At 37.6% G+C, this 19,538-nt stretch overlaps 2 protein-coding genes across 6 annotated transcripts in view; both read left to right on the top strand.

Annotated features, from left to right (window-relative positions):
- LOC135214840 (sodium leak channel NALCN-like) overlaps positions 1-11,717 on the top strand; it is a 45,403-nt gene extending 33,686 nt beyond the window's left edge. For all 3 annotated transcript variants that reach the window (XM_064249241.1, XM_064249242.1, XM_064249240.1), the window contains exons 21-32: positions 135-255; positions 1,976-2,109; positions 2,742-2,907; positions 3,492-3,686; positions 4,604-4,821; positions 6,221-6,444; positions 6,843-6,979; positions 8,123-8,259; positions 8,724-8,874; positions 9,592-9,711; positions 9,958-10,123; positions 10,392-11,717. In XM_064249241.1, coding sequence (XP_064105311.1) covers positions 135-255; positions 1,976-2,109; positions 2,742-2,907; positions 3,492-3,686; positions 4,604-4,821; positions 6,221-6,444; positions 6,843-6,979; positions 8,123-8,259; positions 8,724-8,874; positions 9,592-9,711; positions 9,958-10,123; positions 10,392-10,591 — 1,969 coding nt within the window. In that variant the 3' untranslated portion in view covers positions 10,592-11,717. The remainder of the gene's footprint in view (positions 1-134; positions 256-1,975; positions 2,110-2,741; positions 2,908-3,491; positions 3,687-4,603; positions 4,822-6,220; positions 6,445-6,842; positions 6,980-8,122; positions 8,260-8,723; positions 8,875-9,591; positions 9,712-9,957; positions 10,124-10,391) is intronic.
- Positions 11,718-16,996: 5,279 nt separating this feature from the next.
- Positions 16,997-19,538, top strand: part of LOC135214844 (uncharacterized) — a 62,210-nt gene continuing 59,668 nt past the window's right edge. For 2 of the 3 annotated variants that reach the window (XM_064249257.1, XM_064249256.1), the window contains exon 1: positions 19,120-19,356. In XM_064249257.1, coding sequence (XP_064105327.1) covers positions 19,267-19,356 — 90 coding nt within the window. In that variant the 5' untranslated portion in view covers positions 19,120-19,266. Of the gene's footprint in view, positions 17,148-19,119; positions 19,357-19,538 lie in introns of those variants that run through there. The other variant, XM_064249258.1, reaches the window with a different exon arrangement.

The raw sequence follows: 19,538 nt of genomic DNA, 5'->3' as shown, positions 1-19,538 counted from the left end.
CATTAGCATGCACAGACAAAACCTTAGAGTCTTAGACCATAGAAAAAAAAAGAGGTTACTTTGTTTGTCATGATCGTCTCGTGCAATTCGAAAGCTAATCTCCGTGTTGTTGTGCCTCCCTATGATCTCCGCAGGGCCAACCCCAGACGCTTCAACTTTGACAACATTGGAAATGCCATGCTGGCCCTCTTTGAGGTTCTTTCTTTCAAAGGCTGGCTTGACATTCGAGACGTATTAAAAATGCGCCTTGGTTTCGTAAGTTACGACTTCCTCCTCCTCCTAATCTTCTTCTACTACTAGAACCCTCGTCAACTGCGATCTTGTCATGATGTGCTCCAGTGTATCTTACTAATTGGTGTTGATTTTTTTTCTTTAGATGATCTGTACTAAATCATCATAGATGTCCTTTGAAACCATAGCACTCTTTGTTTTTCTTTAGATGTTTCTGAAGTGCAGGCATGATTCTGTGTCTTGTTTTGTGTGTGTTTGTCCATTAATTTCATCATTGCATCGTTATAATGATAACTTTCTTAGGTTACTGGCACAACAGAGAATTAGCGAGTCATTTGTGAAAACTCCTTGTTTGCATGTCTCAAAAGTCCCCGTCTGAAGTGGAGAGGAGAGTCTTGTCTTATTTGCTCCTCTGTATAATTCGCGTTGTTACTTTGTACCTAAGAAGTTATAACTGTGAAGAGTGAATAGTCATTGTACGGCTTTTAGAAGATCATGAAACATGGTAAGATTAAATATTCTTGAGCTTTTGGTGTTTACATCCATACACAGAGTACTTAATTACATTCGTGAATGCATAAATCCAATGTCCATATGCTTATTTGCAGGTTGTTCCTTCTAAATGTACAGTAGATCATTCCTTATATTCTGAAATTGAGGTAGACTATAAGGTTTAAGAATAGCTTACAAATTTCACCGAACTGTAACGAAGTCTACTTTTCTCAGGAAATTTACACCTTAGTTATTTACCACATCGTACCATCCACTTAGTCTTGATGGTCGCGGTAACAGCCTGTAGATATGTAATCATTATATAAATCAGCGAATACACTTACGCACACATATATATTCATAGTGTATGTTAAATAATAAGGTTATACGTGCAGTATTGGTGTTCTTGCCTTCGTGAGGTAGCTTTAGTACGTGATAGATAGAAAATAGACTCACATTAGCCATTGTTCCTGACAAAACGATGATATAACTCGTCAATGTCCACATCATTTATTACCTCGTGCAGTGAAATCCTCAAGGAAGTTCTCTGTCATATTTGTTTCATCCTTGCAAAATACAGTGACAAAGATAGAACTTATTCGTTGCATAGTTAAATTATATAAATAACAATTTAATTAATAGATTCGGGTTATTTCGGGGTAAAATTTAGTTTCCTTCGAGAGTGAAATTGAAAATGTCCTCTTGTTTTCGCTATTTTTCTCGCTTTCGAAATCTTATCTGGGGGAATTTCAAGCATGAAGCATCTAAACCTAAATAAACTTGTCTGAATTGCAGATTGTTACGGATATCACATAGGTTTGATAATACATTATATTAATATTGTAAAGTTGCTAAGGTAGGCGAGGTATAATGCGAAAATGGCAAATTTTGCACGGATGAAATTCACATACTTATTACAGAAGGAACGACTTACTGTGTTTTGTTCTCATAAATGTAATTCGAAAAAAAGAATTTATTTCCATCAAGCATAGGAAAATCGCCCTTCTCATTTGAGGTATGAGCAGTTTTCATGTAAGCATCTTGTTTAGTAACTCCGAATAGATTTAACGACGGAACCCGATTTTATACATCTATATTCATTTGCTTTATTTCATGTGTGTTAGTGAGATTGAAGACGTAGGCCTATCAAGAAGTCATCTTTTCATATAGTAAGCCTGAATCCTATATCTGTTTAGCGCTCGAGTCCTCCAATTCAAAGGAAAACTCATGACAACTTATTCTCTCATTATAGGCTTCAACCATCTACATTCACATCTTCGTTTTCTTGGGATGCATGATTGGCCTGACGCTGTTCGTGGGTGTGGTTATTGCCAACTACTCAGAGAACAAGGGCACTGCCCTTCTCACTGTCGACCAGAGGAGGTGGTGCGTATTACTTTGGCTTCACGTTGCTCTCTTTCCAGCCATTTGTATGATAAAACTTAGATTTAACAAGACTCATTGATTGTAACCTAGTAGTTCTCTTTCATGATCATTTGTATTATGAACGTATAGGTTAAACAAGACTATTTGGGGTCCCTTTCATTGTTATTTTTAATATAAAACGTAGCTAAGCAAAATTGTTTGTAACCTTGGGGTCCCCTTCATGGCCATTTGTATTATAAAACGTAGGATAAGCAAGACTGTAACTTTTCGGTCACTTTCAAGGCCATCTATATTATAAAGCATGGACTAAACACGATTGAATGTTCGTAACCTTGGTGTCTCCTTACATGGGAATTTTATATATATACATATATTATATATATATATATATATATATATATATATATATATATATATATATATATATAATATAATATATATATATACACATTATATATATACGTATATATATACGTATATATATATATATAATGTAGACCAAGACTGATCATTTGTAACCCTTGGGGCATAGACTCCTGAAATGAGACTTAATTCAGTCTTACGTTGGTTCCGCACCCAACCATCATCCTCACCGAGTTATACATTTCAAAGAAAGGGGCCACATATTACAGGTGTGACCTCAAGAAGAGGTTGAAGATCGCTCAGCCTCTGCATCTTCCTCCTCGACCAGACGGACGGGCCTTCAGGGCTTTCATCTACGACATCACCCAGAACATCTACTTCAAGAGATTTGTAGCTGTTTCGGTTATCATAAACAGCAGTTTATTGTGCGTTGCTGTGAGTACTATGCTCCGTCTCTAATAACTTCACTCTTATTATCATTAATCTATCCCATATTCCAAATAGCCTAAAAATATCTACGTCAAAAGATATGATAAAAGTTGTGGGCAAGTTTACGGTTAAGTTAACTACATCGAAGACGCTTCTTTCATTGCCTTGATGCGATGGATTCAATCTTTATTATTATTATTATATTATTATTATTATTATTATTATTATTATTATTATTATTATTATTATTATGAAACTCTTGGGCAAGTATTATAAGAGGGAAGCTGAGAGGACAATACAAGTAAAGTTGCAGTTAATCCCAATGCATTCACAAAACTACTTAATAATCAAAGGAAATAATTGGCAAATGCTCGAAGTCTTTTAATCAAAGGTTATTTTCTTGGCTGTAACAAAAATGATATTTTTCCTTTTTAATAAGTGAGATCTCATTCTGTATTTCCCTCGTGGATTCAACGACTATGATACTTACACAGTCACCCATCTCATTTATTATTAATTTTTTTTTAAATGTATCTATTGATATATTTATGCACTGACTCCATCTCACCGAGCCATTTCCTTCCACCCAGTGGAACCAGGAGGACAACCGCACGAAATCTCTGGCGATCGCCTCTTCGCTTCTGAATCTGGTGTTCGTGTGTGAAGTCGTCATGAAGCTGATCGCCTTCACTCCCCGAGGGTACTGGCAGAGTCGTCGCAATCGCTACGACCTCTTCGTCACAGTTCTCGGCGTAGTTTGGATTATCCTCAATTACACGATCCAGGTGACGACTGTGTTCTACACCTTGATTTTTGTGAAGTCAGTCCTCATTAAATGCAGGGGGTTCTTTTCAGACGTTTTCTCGTATTTAATTAAGCTGTTGTTTAAAATATGCTGTGTATTTACCTATTGCGACTATCCGTTCGTCCTCATGTGTCTTGGGGGAGGCGGTTAGTACTAAAGAAGTCTGGCTTCTTCTGCACTAAAACCAGGACCACCGAGAGAGACTAAAACCCACCCTTTTCTTTTCACTTAGACTTAATATTAATGTGTTGTGCAGGGGCATTAACAACACGCCCACGCACTCTATTCTTGCGCATTTTTATTTCTGTTCCCATAATTGCATAATTCTATCACTTGAATAATGACAACTATTTTGCTATGGCGTGCAGAACTTCTTCGTATTTTGTGTGGATCAGTGATGTCATTAGACTTACTGTTGCAGATTATATCCGTACTTATGAAGTAATACAAATGTACACATTTCTATCTACACACATACACACGCACATGTATGTATGCCTGTATGTATGTATGTATGTGTATATATATATATATATATATATATATATATATATATATATATATATATATATATAGTAGAGTATGTGTGTGTGTTTGTGGATGTGTGTCTGTTGGTAGGAAGGCAGATAGATAGATATATGGGTAGATATGAGTGTATATACGTGTATGTTTGAGATAATCGACAAATGTAAGCAAGTGTAATGATATCAAGTTAACCAAGATTAAAAACAGGAGGGAAAATGTAAGCATACCATGATATAATATTTGACAGCAAAATTGTTGATACTGTTTAGATTTATGAACCACTGAGCTGATATAAATATATGACACAGTAATGTGATATAACTATGATTACTCATACTAGACCTAAACAAAGTTCCTGTCTTTGGGCTGCAGACGAATGAATCACACATGTTCGGTTTTATGGTGATCATTCTTCGGTTCTTCACCATCACTGGCAAACATGCCACTCTCAAGATGCTGATGCTGACAGTGGGAGTCTCTGTCTACAAGAGTTTCTTCATTATTATGGGAATGTTCGTGCTCATCCTCTCGTACGCTCTGGCCGGTTGCATTCTCTTCGGCACTGTCAAATACGGAGAGGGAATCGGCAGGTAAGGATGAACTCCCAGCCTGTTTGTTATTGGCTTTATTTCTGTCCCATTTCTAAATTTGTATGAGTAGTCAACATACTATACAAACATCTAGGAATTCCTTCCTTGACTCGTAGATACATTGCCGCACGCACTCTGTACTGTTAGTTTCAGAAAACTTTTTTTTTTTTTTTTTTTCCCAGAAGGGGAAGTAGGCCTAAAGCTAAGTGTTCAGCGACCCCCTCCTTTACCGAACAAATAACTGGCTATTTCATACATATGAACGCAATTGTAATCAAATTTGCCTTTTCTCCCGCTTTCGTGACTATAATTTCTCTTTGCAGTTATTCTCAATAAACAGTTCTAGGCCTAATTCCAATTTTGTCATTTAACCAGTGAACTTGGTTTATTTGCATTAAGAATCGAATGGAAAGTATTACATACTGTATATGCTCTTTAATTGCTAGAATTATATTGATAAACCTTTGGTTCATGCAGGTATGCAAAACGCTCTCTCTCTCTCAAATAACTGTACCCTTCCCCAACAAATAGGTAATAGGCCCATTTCATGCACATGAAAATAATCTCAATAAAATGTTCGAGTCTCTCTCTCTCTCTCGTTGACTACTTAGTACTATTTCCCCTTTGCAGTCATTCTTATCGACACATGTCTAGGCTTAATTTCAGTCTTACCACTCTTAGCCAGTCAAATGGTTTACTTGCATTAGGAATCGAACGAAAGACATATTTATGCACGTTAATTGATAAAAGCAGTCATATAAGCCAATAGTTAATATTTTTATTCACAATTTTAAATGTAACAGGTTGACTAAACCAAAGTCAAGAAGTTAAATACCTGAATCAACAAGAGCTCTATCATGCAGTGCAGCGGTAAACGTTGGTTCGGTACAGTAGCATCCTTCAATTTTCTTGTATATGCGAGGCGGTAGCTAAGCAATTCATGCTGGTGTTTCTTGCATAATAGCTTTGTTGAAAATGGACCGAACACACTCTTGGGTTTTTGGTGTTTATACTATACATTTCGGGATCTTCAGGGAGACGTCTTTTGCTTTGTTAATCCATAAATAGCACATATCACCACCGCAATAACGTAATAGATCCCAAAAACTTTATGAATGGTCGCAAATCCGTGAAAACTCCCACCTACGTACGTGTTGACACTTACAAGGGGAAGATACTGGATTCCCCACTCCCCAGCAGCTTTGGGCTACCGAAGAGGCCGCCGTGTGACGTCATGCGCTGGAAAGTTGAAAAATAGACATTTAAGTAAATCAACTTTTCCTCTTACATTTTGGTATGCACTTGGTAGTGGAAAATAGTAGAAACAGCAGTAAACAATTTTCATAACGAGTTTTTGTTTAAAATTCCAATTTTGTAAGAAAGATTCATGACTTTGCAGGCAAGCCAACTTCCAGACGGCGACCAATGGCATAACTCTCCTGTTCCGTATAGTCACAGGTGAAGACTGGAATAAAATCATGCACGATTGCATGGTGGCACCACCTTTCTGCACTCCCGGGGAAAACTACTGGGAAACGGACTGTGGAAACTTCACTGGTTCACTCATCTTCTTCTGCTCCTTCTACGTCATCATTACTTACATCGTACTAAATTTACTTGTGGGTAAGACTGTAGATACATCATGTTCTTATCTATGCATAGTGTGTGGTTGGTTCCAATTAGTCTGGATACTAGGTATTGCTAAATATATCAGAAATGTCCTTGAAATGAAGGCAAAATGTACTAAGCAGAATTTTTGCTTAAATACCTAATACTAAGCTTTGGCGTTCCTGTAAGGTTTTAATTTAAGAGCAAGTGAACAGTAGTATAATCTTTGCATCAGCTTCAGTTAATGATAATATGATTAATGAGCATACGCTAGGAAATTATTTTATTTGTAAAACTTGCGTTTGCTTTGAAAGTATTTCTTTTAATGAAGTACATGTAGTTGCATAGGAAAATCCAACAAGAATGCAGCAACCTCACATCTTTTACTAATAGATATCTAATCTTCCTAACAGCTATCATCATGGAGAACTTTTCGTTATTCTACTCGAATGAAGAAGACGCGCTTCTTTCTTACGCCGATATCCGTAATTTCCAGAACACCTGGAATATAGTTGACGTCAACCAGCGTGGGGTGATACCTGTCAGGAAAGTGAGTATTCGCTGGAAGTAGACGCTTTCTTTTATTCACTTACTGAATTCCAATTCTGCCATTTTTCTATAGTAGATTCACATCAACCGTGCATTTGATGTCTAGGCCAGTCTCTTACAACGCTCCTGATTGGCTGTTGATAAGCCATTCACAGGGCTGGAAACTCTCAGTCTCTCTCGAGAATTCACATAGGCATGATGTATGTTCCACCTCTCCTGAGGGATACTTTCGACAGACGTATCCCTCAGGAAAGGTGGAACATACATCCTGCTTATGTGAACTCTCGAGACTGAGAGCTTATCAACAGCCAATCAGGAGCGTCGTAAGGGACTGGCCTAGACATCAAATCCACGATTAATGTAGTTTGGGTATTGGAACTTTCGATCACGTTGGAAACAGACGAAATTGGGTGAACTGCAGGGTTTTTTGAGACACTTTTCGTTGTTACATGACATTTTCATGCTTAATAACTTACTGTAAAACAAAGGTATAATAATGTTTTTGCATATAGCTTAGTTTTCTGTAACTTATTTCATTTGGCTGAATTAATATTAATATTTACAAGGACTAATCAGTGATTTTCGGATTTGATTTTGCATCGAGTTGCTAGTCTCACTGCAACAGGTGCTTAAGATGGAGTCGAAAGCTACATTTAACGGCGACTTCTTGAAGATTATTTCTCCTAGAATGTAGGAGAATTAAAATGAAAATGCAAAATACAGAGAAAGCTATGAAATTTGTCAAATCGCGGACTGGATATTTAACTGGTAAATTCAACTTTAGAAAAAATAAATAAATAGTGTATTTTCAAATAAGGCTTATATAAACTAAAAACAATGAACTGGTAAAAAAAATTGTGAATACTGAAGAAGCCAGTGCCACGGGATATTAAGAAAACGAGAAATTAATTCCAAGTTGTGAACATATCCTACAAATACCGGCAAGAATACTTGATCAAGGGAATGGCTTCTGGAAATGGCCTAGGTCTTTTGGTTACTTTTCAACTCTTCTCAGTCAGTAGTAGTGGTAGCCACAGTTCTTATTACCAAAATACTGGAATATTTTATTTGGTCCACTGTAATTTTGAGTAAGTACTATCATTTACAGCCATTGACGAAGTTTGTTTTCACTCTATTTCTAAAGGTGAAGTTCATCCTTCGATTGCTCAAAGGAAGACTGGAAGTCGACCCCGAAAAGGACCGTTTGCTCTTTAAACACATGTGCTACGAGCTGGAACGTCTGCATAATGGAGACGACGTCACTTTTCACGATGTGCTCAAGTAATGCATCATTTCTGTCTTGTGTTGTCAGTCTTCTTTGAACTAGTTAAAAACATGCAAGCATTAAAAATAATGTGTCTACTGGTGTGCCCTGTATATTTGCAGTATTAAGCCCGCCACTAACGTTTAGTTATGCCTGCATAGTTATAGGGTAAAAAACCGCATGGTACAGGGGTGGACCATGTACAATCAATGTGTACAACCCCAAAAAAAGTACATTATAACGCGTCCTGACATCGGAGATGGGCCTCAGACGCGACTTGTTGTTGGTGAGAAACGGAGCTAAAGACCTCTACTCCGGTGTCAGGACGCGTTATAATGTACTTTTCTTGGGTTGTACACATTGATCGTATATGGTCCACCCCTGTACCATGCAGTTTTTTACCCTAACTGCACAGTCCGACTGTCGCTAACTGAACGTTAGTGGCGACCTTTATCTAATCACCTTATTTTTCTTGGCTCAGCATGCTGTCCTATCGAAGTGTAGACATCCGGAAATCCCTGCAGCTTGAAGAATTGATGGCCAGAGAAGAACTCGAGTACATCATTGAGGAAGAGGTAGCCAAACAGACAATCAGAAACTGGCTCGACAACTGCCTCAAGCGCATTAGGGTGGTATGTTCTATAGTAAATTCACATTAACCGTGCATCTGATATCTAGGCCAGTCCCTTACGACGCTCCTGATTGGCTGTTGATAAGCCAATCACAGGGCTGGAAACTCTCAGTCTCTCTCGAGAGTTCACATGGGTAGGATCTATGTTCCACCTCTCCTGAGAGATACGTCTTTCAAAAGTATCCCTCAGGGAATGTGGAACATACATCCTGCCTATGTGAACTCTCGAGAGAAACTGAGTTTCCAGCCCTGGGCTGTGACTGGCTTATCAACAGCCAATCAGGAGCGTCGTAAGGGACTGGCCTAAACATCAAATGCACGGTTGATGTGAATCTACTGTAGTACCATTTGCTATTGTATACTGTAGTGCTCTACAATGCATAGCCCCATTGAAGGCTGCATTTTTATATATTTTTCGTCAAAATTATGTTATTTTTTCACTTCTTCCTTCTTATTTATATTCAGTTTATGTTTTCTTTCTCCCTTTTCAGTTTGTTTTAGTGGTATTGCCTTTTTGCAAGGATATATATATGTGCAAGCACAGTTTAATGAGAAGATAATATCATTAATGTTACTTTACTGCTAAAGCTGTGTCTGTTTCTATGTGACTAATTTGATATTCACGTTACTATTTTACCCTAGAAAATAATGTCCATGTCAAATAATTAGCCAAGTAGCACTGCGTAACTAACGACTTCGTCGTATTCCGTAATTTCAGCAAAAAGAACAAACTTCATTGATGGCTGGATTACGAGAAACGAATGAACCTCTGATCGTCAGCCTACACGATGAAAAGAAGCCGCCAATTCACGACAAGGAAAAAGAAGTGGAGAACAAGGTGAATCTTTTCACAGGGATGGTTTTCATATTTTGATTTTCAAGTCCAAAATATCATGGTTTCTTCTTGTAGTTGCAGTTGGGTCTGATTTTTTTTTTTTTAATTTTTAAATCGATAAATTAGCAGCAACCATTTAGCTTCATTCGCTTAGAGATTTCAAAACAAAAGAATGTAGTGTTTTACGGGCGTTTTAAGTGTATACTGTCTACTCTGGACTAAATACAGTCTTGTGCACTCACTCCACAGGAGGGAGAAAGAACTCGCGAACGGAAGAAGGGCATGATTATGGTGAGAACTGATTCCATGACGAGTATCAGTGGAAGAAACTACTTGGCGCCAACCTTATCTGACGCTCCGACGAGAGAGAAGCACGCCAGACACGACTCGAAACCTAGGAAGACCAGACCTTCAGGTATGCGCTGCAGTTACACTTACCTTTCGTGGGACAGAAAGACAAAACGTATAGTAACATTAGTCATAGTAATAACAGCAACAGTAAATATTTGTCTCGTATCATTGTCAGTCATTTTGTCACAGGTCATAGAGTTAGTTTTAGCTCACTCCCCGGTTTAGAAGCAACGGCTTTGATTGTTTTCATGCTAAACTTTTCTTAGAAAAGTCTACCAAGCAGGGAAGTGAAGCCTCCTTATTCGCTTCTTACAAATTATTTTTTCTCTCAGGTGGCAGTAAAAACCTACCCCACGTCAGCGAAGGCGAAGGTATTCCAGTGACAGGCAGCGCGCCACCAATAAGCGACATCACGAGTAACAAGGCGGTTCTCCCGCGCTCTGCCTCCGGTTCTGGGGAGGTTCGAGACTGGTGGCGGGAACAAGTCGGATATAATTCAGGTTCAGACGGCGAAGACGATAACATGGATTAAGAAATCTGAATATGGTGAGGATAAGTTTTGAGTTCAAATTTTCGTTATGACAACGGATGAATAAATCCTTTCCTGTGGTTCTTTTTTATGTAGGTTTGAATTTGTAAGTGTTTTGGTCTTCATATGATTTCCGTCAAAATTTAGCATATGTCCACAATTGAAGCAATAACGGCTACTGTATTCTTGCATATGATGAGTGTCCATTCAGTCTTTCAAGACGAATAACGTCCGAGGTGCGAAGTTCAACACGAAAAAAGTCTTCAGACGGAAACTACTTCAAGGAAGTATAACGGACATTGCGAATATAAAACAGGAGGGATGACTCAGCATTCTTAAAACATTTGCAAGAGATAGAAGATAGGGCCCAAAGTTCAGGTGGAAAGATAAATTATTGAGTGACATGAAGGAAAAGGGTCTAAGAGAAGATGTACAGGAGAGAGAAAGGTGGAACTGGCTGACTAGAAACAGCGACCCCATATAGAAATGGGAAAAGCTGAAGGCAAAGAAGATACGGCCCAATTCTTTATTTACTGTTAGATTAGTATTTATACAGTATTATTCGTGAGATGACTGAGACTCGGGTCATTCAGTTTCCCTTCGTCTGCTCTATCGTTTCCATCTTTACACTTTACTGAGAGGTATAAGAGAACTCCTTCAATAAAAACGGGCAAAAGAAACCAGACCATGAGTGAAGACTTGCAAAGAATGTGAATATCTCCAGTTTAACCAACCATGGTGGTATTTCAGGTCAAAGTGCGTGGCAGTGGGAATAATATGAGAGTTAATCAGTTACCAGTATAGCGAGTGTTGAGGTAAGATTAAACGCAGGCACACACACACACACACACACACTCACAAGACGTTGCATGCAAGAATCGGTTTCTTAAAAGATTTTATAACTTTGAAAAGATGTGGAATTATTCTTAGAGCCAGAGTGGATATGTCCTTAAAGCCCAATCTTTACCATACCCCGACCCTTGCGAAAATAAAAGCCCTTTATTTTTCAGTAAATGTGGAACAAATTGCCCGTAGCTCAGTTTTAATATGTAAATTGCGTGAGTTTCTCGTAGGATTGAAATATTGGCAACAGCACCAAAACGAGATGCCATGTTGATAGAAAATCTGACTCCGTTTCTTGTTATTGCATGAAAAAAACTTTATCAGTCGTGAACCTACTATGTAATTGATTTAGAACTGCGTAACGGAAAAGATGATATTTGATATCTGTAATGGGAGGAATGGTTTTATCTCTGCTGTTATAAATTTGGCAGATATGCGGAGATTGAACACACGTGGGAGGAACCAAACAGCCCCACCAGAGCTCTCTGGTCATTTTGGAAAAACTATAGTGACAATAGGGACCAAACGTGTAAATGTAAAGTGGTTCTAGCTTCTAGGATCACGCAAAACACAGTGTGCATCGGTCCGCACTACTGACCGGTCACGCTGGACTTTCTCTCTGCTAGCTTGTGTGTTCGTGTTACTATTTTGTTGCATATTTTGGAATGCACCTTTTTTTTTTTTTTTAGGCAGACAATTTGTGAAACGGGCGGTGGATGACATTTTGACATATGGTGAATGGAACAAAAAAAAGATTGAGAACCACTGCTATGGTCCATCCAGTAAGCCAAAAACTTAAAAGAACGGAGTTTCCCCATTGTCGGTTCTTTTATGCAACAATGTCTTGCGTATGAATGTCTCACAAACTTACTTATTACAGTAATAGAAGATTGTAACTGAGGCCCTGTGATTGTTAAAATCATCCAGTGATTGTTGTTTTCAAGGTTGGAAAACGCGCTTAAAATTTTTTTTCTCTAAATGAATGAAGACCACTGACTAAAATCTGTCACGTATTCTCTGATGCAAAAGTGTTGAATAGAGCGAGAAAGATCAGTAAATCGTCAAATGATTATTCTTTCGTGACAGTTAATATCTATTTTTCAAGAAATATTTTAGAAATTGTATTAATTTTGTCAAAACGAACAGGTATTTAATGGTGTGATTTATTTCTAAATGGCCAAAGTCACTCGATTATCTTTTGTTTCCCTTTTGTAAAATCTTTTTTTAAGGTTCCATTCAGGACAGTGTGGTATTCTAGGTTTTCAAAACAAAATTCCTCCTGATTCATGTAATTCTCTCATCTGCTCGAGTGCAATGGTTTGCACAGATACGATAGTACAAGCATTATCAGGGCCAATTTTTATTCGAATTCTCCTGGTGTAAGTGAGAACAGTTGATGGAGTTTAGATCAAACGGTTGTCTGCAAAATCAATCAGCGCCCAAAAAGGTCTACGTGTGCCAAATCAGGTACTGAGCATCGACGTAAACAATAATAAAAAAACAAAAGACTAAGATAACAGCTTGAAGCGTGGGAGGGCAGTGAAGAAATGCCTGTTGTCAGCTAATGTATCTCTCAGTAACTACACGACGAGGATACGAGACCGCCAGAATGTTTGACTGCCTAAGAAGTTAAATGCTTCTTCAAGGCGACTCACTTTCTCTTTTTTATCCTCAAGGGTAAGTTGAAGAGTCGAGTGCCATGTAGGTGTTTCGAAGTCTCGTTGATCGCGAAACCACAGAGGTCCATCCAAGGATTGAAAAGTGCATTTAGAACTTATCATAATGTATGATAGCTCTATATATTTGTACCATTAGTTGTTTATAAGACAAAATCTAATATATTCTACTATTGTATCTATAGACTTCAGTTGGAACTTTTAGAACTTTAACCCTGTTATTCCTTTTACAATAAAGAGAGTCTATCTCCTCTAGTTAAAAGATTAAAAGTATATAGAATAAAAGAGTGCCACTGCTATATATTGATACTTGAATGAGCACAGAGAATTTCTACGTAGATGCATCTTTAAAGATTTGTAGTTGTTATTTGGTATATTAAAAGATATGGCACTGAAGCGGTTGTGTTTTTATTACCTTAACGAACTGAAGTAATAAATGTATCTGTAAGTTGTGTAAAGTAAGCGAAGTGTAAACAGACATCAGTGTCGGAGTCGCACAGTAGTTCTCTATGGGGGGGGGGGGGTGGGGGGGGGGGGGGGGGGGTTCCCCCTAGAGGAGGAATTTCAGCGTTTCACGGGGGATTTGTGTGGTGACCACAGATTGGTAAGCTCAGACTTTTGGAGTGCACGTTTGGAGGCAGACCATTTTGGAGAGGGGTGCGGAATGACATTTTGATATATGGTGAAAGGGTGCATGGACCAAAAAAAAGGTTGAGGACCACTGGACCATTAGAGGGAAGAGGAATCACGGCAGTGGCGATTCTAGGTGGGGGGGCAGCTGCCCTCCCAGATTTTGGCCATGCCCCTGGTTTGCCCCCCCCCCCCCCACTTTTTAATGAAATATTATATATAAAATTAATCATTATTGTATATAACTATAGCCACTAACTAGTCACACAACATGATTTGGTTATATTGCTAACACTCATATTGAGTGAATCAGTAAATATACAGGGAACAGAAAATCCAAAACTTAAATCACAGAGACAACCAGTTCGCGCTTAAAAAGCAATATTTGACTTAGTATCCCTTGAGGCTATGAAAACTAAAAGATTTCTTTAACAGTGTCACACATATTACTGCAATTATGAATGTTACTATCTTATGCTGCATATCAAACTAACAAAACTCTCCATTTTGATGTATTTTGTATCTATAATTCATACATCACTTGAGATAAAGATAAATGTATATCTATTAAGAAATATGAAATGAAGGTTTTTTTATTATTCGACTTCACCGCAAAGTTACGACAGTAATAGTATTCGCTGGAGCATGTCATGAAATTGTAGGTGAAAACGCCAAGCTAAATGTAATTTTTACAAAGGCCTGTTTCCATCATAACTGCTGCACCCACGTACCATTACATAATGCAATCGATATTAGTAATTGTCCCTAACATATATGTTGACAGTCCTGAGCAATGTTTACAGTAGATTAGAGTTTTTCATTTATAGCTCTGTGGCTTGTTCAAGACTGAAGTGCATCAGCAAATACAAGGAAGTCTCCTATGAAAAGGCTTCATTACGTCTGGAATATATTTTTGAAGGAGACTTCTGCATATGATACTGGGGCTCGAGCTGTATTTGCCAGAGGTTTACTTGCTCAGATGGATGCAGAATTTGTTTGTATATTGCAGTTTTTTTCTGAAATTCTGGGAAAAATAAATAAAGTATCTCAGTATTGGTGGAGTTTTTGTCATTTATTCATCCATATAAATCTGCCTTTGATTGCTTATACAGGTTACTATTGATAGCTGTAACACTTCCTGTTACTATACTCTGTTTTTTTTCATCTGTCCATCCGCCTGTGGTGTTTTTGTATGGTAACACTGCGTCCCGGGCTTTAGATAGTTACGCTAATTGTAAATTTTAGGTAAATAAAAGGATATCTGGGTGTACATTTGTAACTGAAAAGTGTTTTAATAATTTACTGTATGCGAATTACACCGTTAATATTCGAAATAGGATATTATTATAATCGTTGAATGTAAGCTGAATGTAACTATCTAAAGCCCGGGACGCAGTGTTGCCATACAAAAACACCACAGGCGGATGGACAGATGAAAAAAAAACAGAGTATAGTGCTTCTTGTGAAAGAAGTTTTTCCAAAATGAAAATAGTAAAAACATTTCTGAGAAATTCAATGACTAGTGAGAGATTAAGTAACACTGCATTATTATCAATTGAAAGTAAACGGGCTGAGATTATTGACTTAGATAGTTTTAAGATGAGTTTGGCAGCCGACATGATAATCGTAGATTTAAACTGCACTAAACATTTTGAGAATTGTCCCGAAAATGGTCCATATCTGCTTGAGTTCAAATGTGTAATATAAAAACTTACCATTCTTCAACAATTGCATATTGTTATGAATTATATATAGTTTTGAATGTCGAAACAACATTTTGAGAATTTTCATGATAAGCCTCATATCTGTCTGTTCATTTCATTAATTAAAACCTTTCCTTACTTTGTTCAAATGTGCATTATACAAACTTGCCATTCTTTAATAATTGCATATTGTTTGAGATTGTATATTGCTTTGAATGTCAAAGTTGCATTTTCAGAATGGTCATGACATGGTCCATATATGTCTGTTCATTTCATTAGTTAATACCTTTCTTCAAGTTGTGCAAATGTGTATTACACAAACTTAACATTCTTTAATAATTTGCATATTGGTTGGGATCGTATATAGTTTTGATTGTCAAACAGAACCTTTTCAGAATTGTCATGACATGCCCCGTGTATATCTGTCATTTCATATAGTTACTACCTTTCTTTATTTGGTTCAAATGTGCATTATATTTATACATACTATCCATTCTTTAATGTTTGCGTATTGTTTGGAACTGTATATATAGTTTTGAATGTTAAATTTCCATATCCTGCAAGTCAGGTAGAATATCAGATGGATGCTTTACAGTTGTTTTGCTTAGGAATCAAACAAAATTCTATATGAACCTTTACCTTTAGTCAAATTCATTCCTCCATGAGTTTCAAAATGTTTCCAAAATTGTAATTAATTTTACAGTCAACTTTTCTATGATGCCCACCCAACAATTATCCTTGCCCCAGAGCTGCCCCCCCAACTTTCTGAGGGGTAGAATCGCCACTGAATCACAGAGGCACTTGGCACCTACAGTGGGTAGATAGGCATTACCATTTTGGAGATATGAGCAAAATATATAATTGGAAGGTAAATTTGGTATACTGACACTTGAATTGTAATTGTAAAAACTGTAGTCAAAATGTTCACGTACTGAAATTTCTCTTGACGGTGAACGTCTGTCATTCTGAAGAACTGCAACCTTTTATTGCTGAATGACAGCGACAATAATTCAACCTTCATCGAATCTGTATTTAATATAAAGTTTTGGATTGAATACTAAAAAGCAAAAATAAAAAAAGAAAAATAATCAGCCCAACTGTAATAATTTATCTACCCAAGAGTATGTATGTGGCACATGCGCATGGGTAGTGATCGACAGAAAGTCTTCGTCTCCGATACCGATGGCTAACTGTGATAAATGCGCAAAAATATTTCTTCAGTATCACATGTTATGTGCATGTTTATATATTAAAAAACCCTCAAAACGTGTTACATAAATCATAAACACTACGGTTTGTTTCGATAACATGCTAATACAAGCACTCGAAAGACGAGATTGTATCACAGCCTATTCACATCCAACAAAAACGAACGATTTTCTTTAAATAATCATGATTTACTTCGTTTTACGGACATAAAAAGATATATCTGGCTACGCATATGCAAATTAAATGTATTTTAATAACTAATTTCTCGTAAATCACATGAGTAGGCTAATCAAAATTGGCATCGTTGTCTATGAGATTGAGTAGGGGAGGTTAATGGAACAGCGGCTGCACTTGGCGGGAAGGCGGCAGGTTCTTCAAACCCAACTGTAGATTAATAGTCTGGATAATGGATATCTGTGTTCGCTACGTCGAGAATCGATATGTCAACTTTGATGGACGACGCCCACCTTCTTGGCCAAGCCTACTCTTTCATTATACGTAAGTACCTATTAATGCTTTCTTACGGTGCGCTGATTTGCTAGTTGTTATAAAATACATTATTAAGTAATGTAACTTGCGGTTGTGGAGTGTAGGCCTAGTTTGGGCAGGAAGCTCTGATTCTACCACTATTTACTCCGATATGACACCTAATTTATTGAATTCACTGACATTCGTCTATTTATTGGCAGTGGGCCCAACATTACAGATGTCAAGCAAAATTCGTCCAAGTCATACGCAAGTTTGATACGAGGCATTTAAAGTCTAATTCTGGACATTTCAATTCTAACTGGACACTTGGTGATGCTGTTTTGTATGTCCTTCCGGTCTCTTCCCCTCTAACTTGCGCTTTCAGATTATTTTTATTTGTCATGTTCTGTTTTCCCACATTTCCTCACAGACCTGGTTACTGGTAGTAGCCTATACATTTTGGTCTTTAGTAAGTAGATAATTGAGAATCTGCGCTGTCACCTTAAATGTGTAAAAAAAAAATGGCGATTGGTTAAATGAAAAACCTTTTAATATTTTCAATTTCCTTTCCGAGCCGGTTGCTTGGTAAAGGCGGTGGTGAATAAATTGCTGTTGCGCCCATTGCTAAATGTTCCGCTCACGTAGGGGGTAGTGCCATCATGCACCTCAGGCGGTGCACTGTAGGCTTTACTTATAAGGTTCATTGCAGCATCCCTTCGGCCCCTAATTGCAACTCCTTTCGTTCCTTTTACCGTACCTCTCTTCATCTTCTCTTTCTTCCATCTTACTTTTCAGGCTCTCGGCCTCTCCTAACAGTTGATTCACAATGCACCTGTTAGTTTCTCCTCGTGTTATACCATTCGAACTTTTTAACTGTCAATTTCCGTTCCAGTGCTGAATGACTTCATTGATCCCATCGCTTGGCCTTTGGCCTAAATTTTATATATTCTATCTATTTCTCTTATTGTTCTGCAAACTCCGAACCATTATTGTACCGAGATACTGAAGATTGTTATACGACAGGCTACTTAGACCTCTGCTACAAACTTTAAATTAGATTTTATCGTTCAAACTTCATCCTCTACATAGTTTTATAGCTCGAATGTAAAAAATAACTCTATTACGATGCCATTATAATATATCCAATCCCGTAAACTGGTAAAATTACTTTTAATGATATTACGCTAGAACAAGGAGTATAGACTAATTGATTAGCCAAATATGTTATTTCGCTGGCCTCATTTTACTCACAATTCCATTCTATATCAGTCAATATTCCTTTTGATTGGTAACCTTCACTTATTAATTCTATCCCAAGTATCGTTCAAAAGCCATGGAATAAAATATAATGTGGAGGCCAGACTTTTAAGCCGGGTATGTTCGTCAATACATAAGTCTAGGATGACGGGAACTCCGGGATTTCAAAATTTTGCTCTATAAGTTATTTGACAAAAGACTCCTAGTCACTGAGCTATTGTGAAGATTTGTATATCTAAGAGAAAATTATCTAAATGTGCAAAGTATACTGGAAAGAAAACCATAATACCATAGCCATGTACTAAAGTTCCCGCCTGCCAGCCATTGTTGCAGTGGCTCTTCCAATCACCTCCCCCGGGCCCACCCGACAGTCATAGAGAGCAAATTTCAAACTATTTCGAATTTTAGCCTACTTATGTAATTTACATGCAAGACATTATTAAAATGCCTTTTATTCGCTCTTGCACAGGAATATTTTTTTATTTACTTGCAACGAGATGAAACATACGAAAGCGCATCGCAAGAATCGTTTGTGTTCGATCTGAGTAGGCCATCCAAAACAAGCTCGTTTTTCGTGGTCTTTTATTATTACGCTGTTAATATGGATCGGCATGTTTATTATTTCCACGAAAAGGCGTGAGGATTTGCTGATTATATAGGGATTCAGATGTATTATTGAAGAAATATTTTGCATCTTTATCACAGTTAGCCAGAGATATCGGAACAGTTTTTCAGCCCTCACGACTCAGCTGCGCGTGTTACCGCACGCTGACTAAAACTTGTGTTGGTGACAGAACAGATGGGATGATTAACTATTGCAGGGTTCTTTGCTGGTCATAAAATTAGATTCAGACAGTGAATTTATTGTTTCTTTTGTCTCTGGTACAGAAGAATGATTTATCCAAGGAAGCTGCTAGACCTCTGCATCGAAAATTTCGTTCGCCTCACAAAATACATACAACTAGCCGCGATCAGTGACAAGGTAAAATGTACATTTCTACTTGAATATTTCTGTTAAACTCTAGATTCTTGGAGGTATTAATAACGAGGAAACCCCCAAATACTGTCCAGTGAAATCCCATTGTAAGTAAATGAGGCTCCCTGCCCTTTGCAACTCAGAATATCGGTAACCTGAACGGTTTGGTATAGTTGGCAACTGAACCC

The sequence above is a fragment of the Macrobrachium nipponense genome, chromosome 46, assembly GCF_015104395.2.
Source record: "Macrobrachium nipponense isolate FS-2020 chromosome 46, ASM1510439v2, whole genome shotgun sequence".
NCBI lineage: Eukaryota > Metazoa > Arthropoda > Malacostraca > Decapoda > Palaemonidae > Macrobrachium > Macrobrachium nipponense.
The sequence above is the reverse complement of the archived record's forward strand: the minus strand, read 5'-3'. Positions and strand labels throughout refer to the sequence as shown.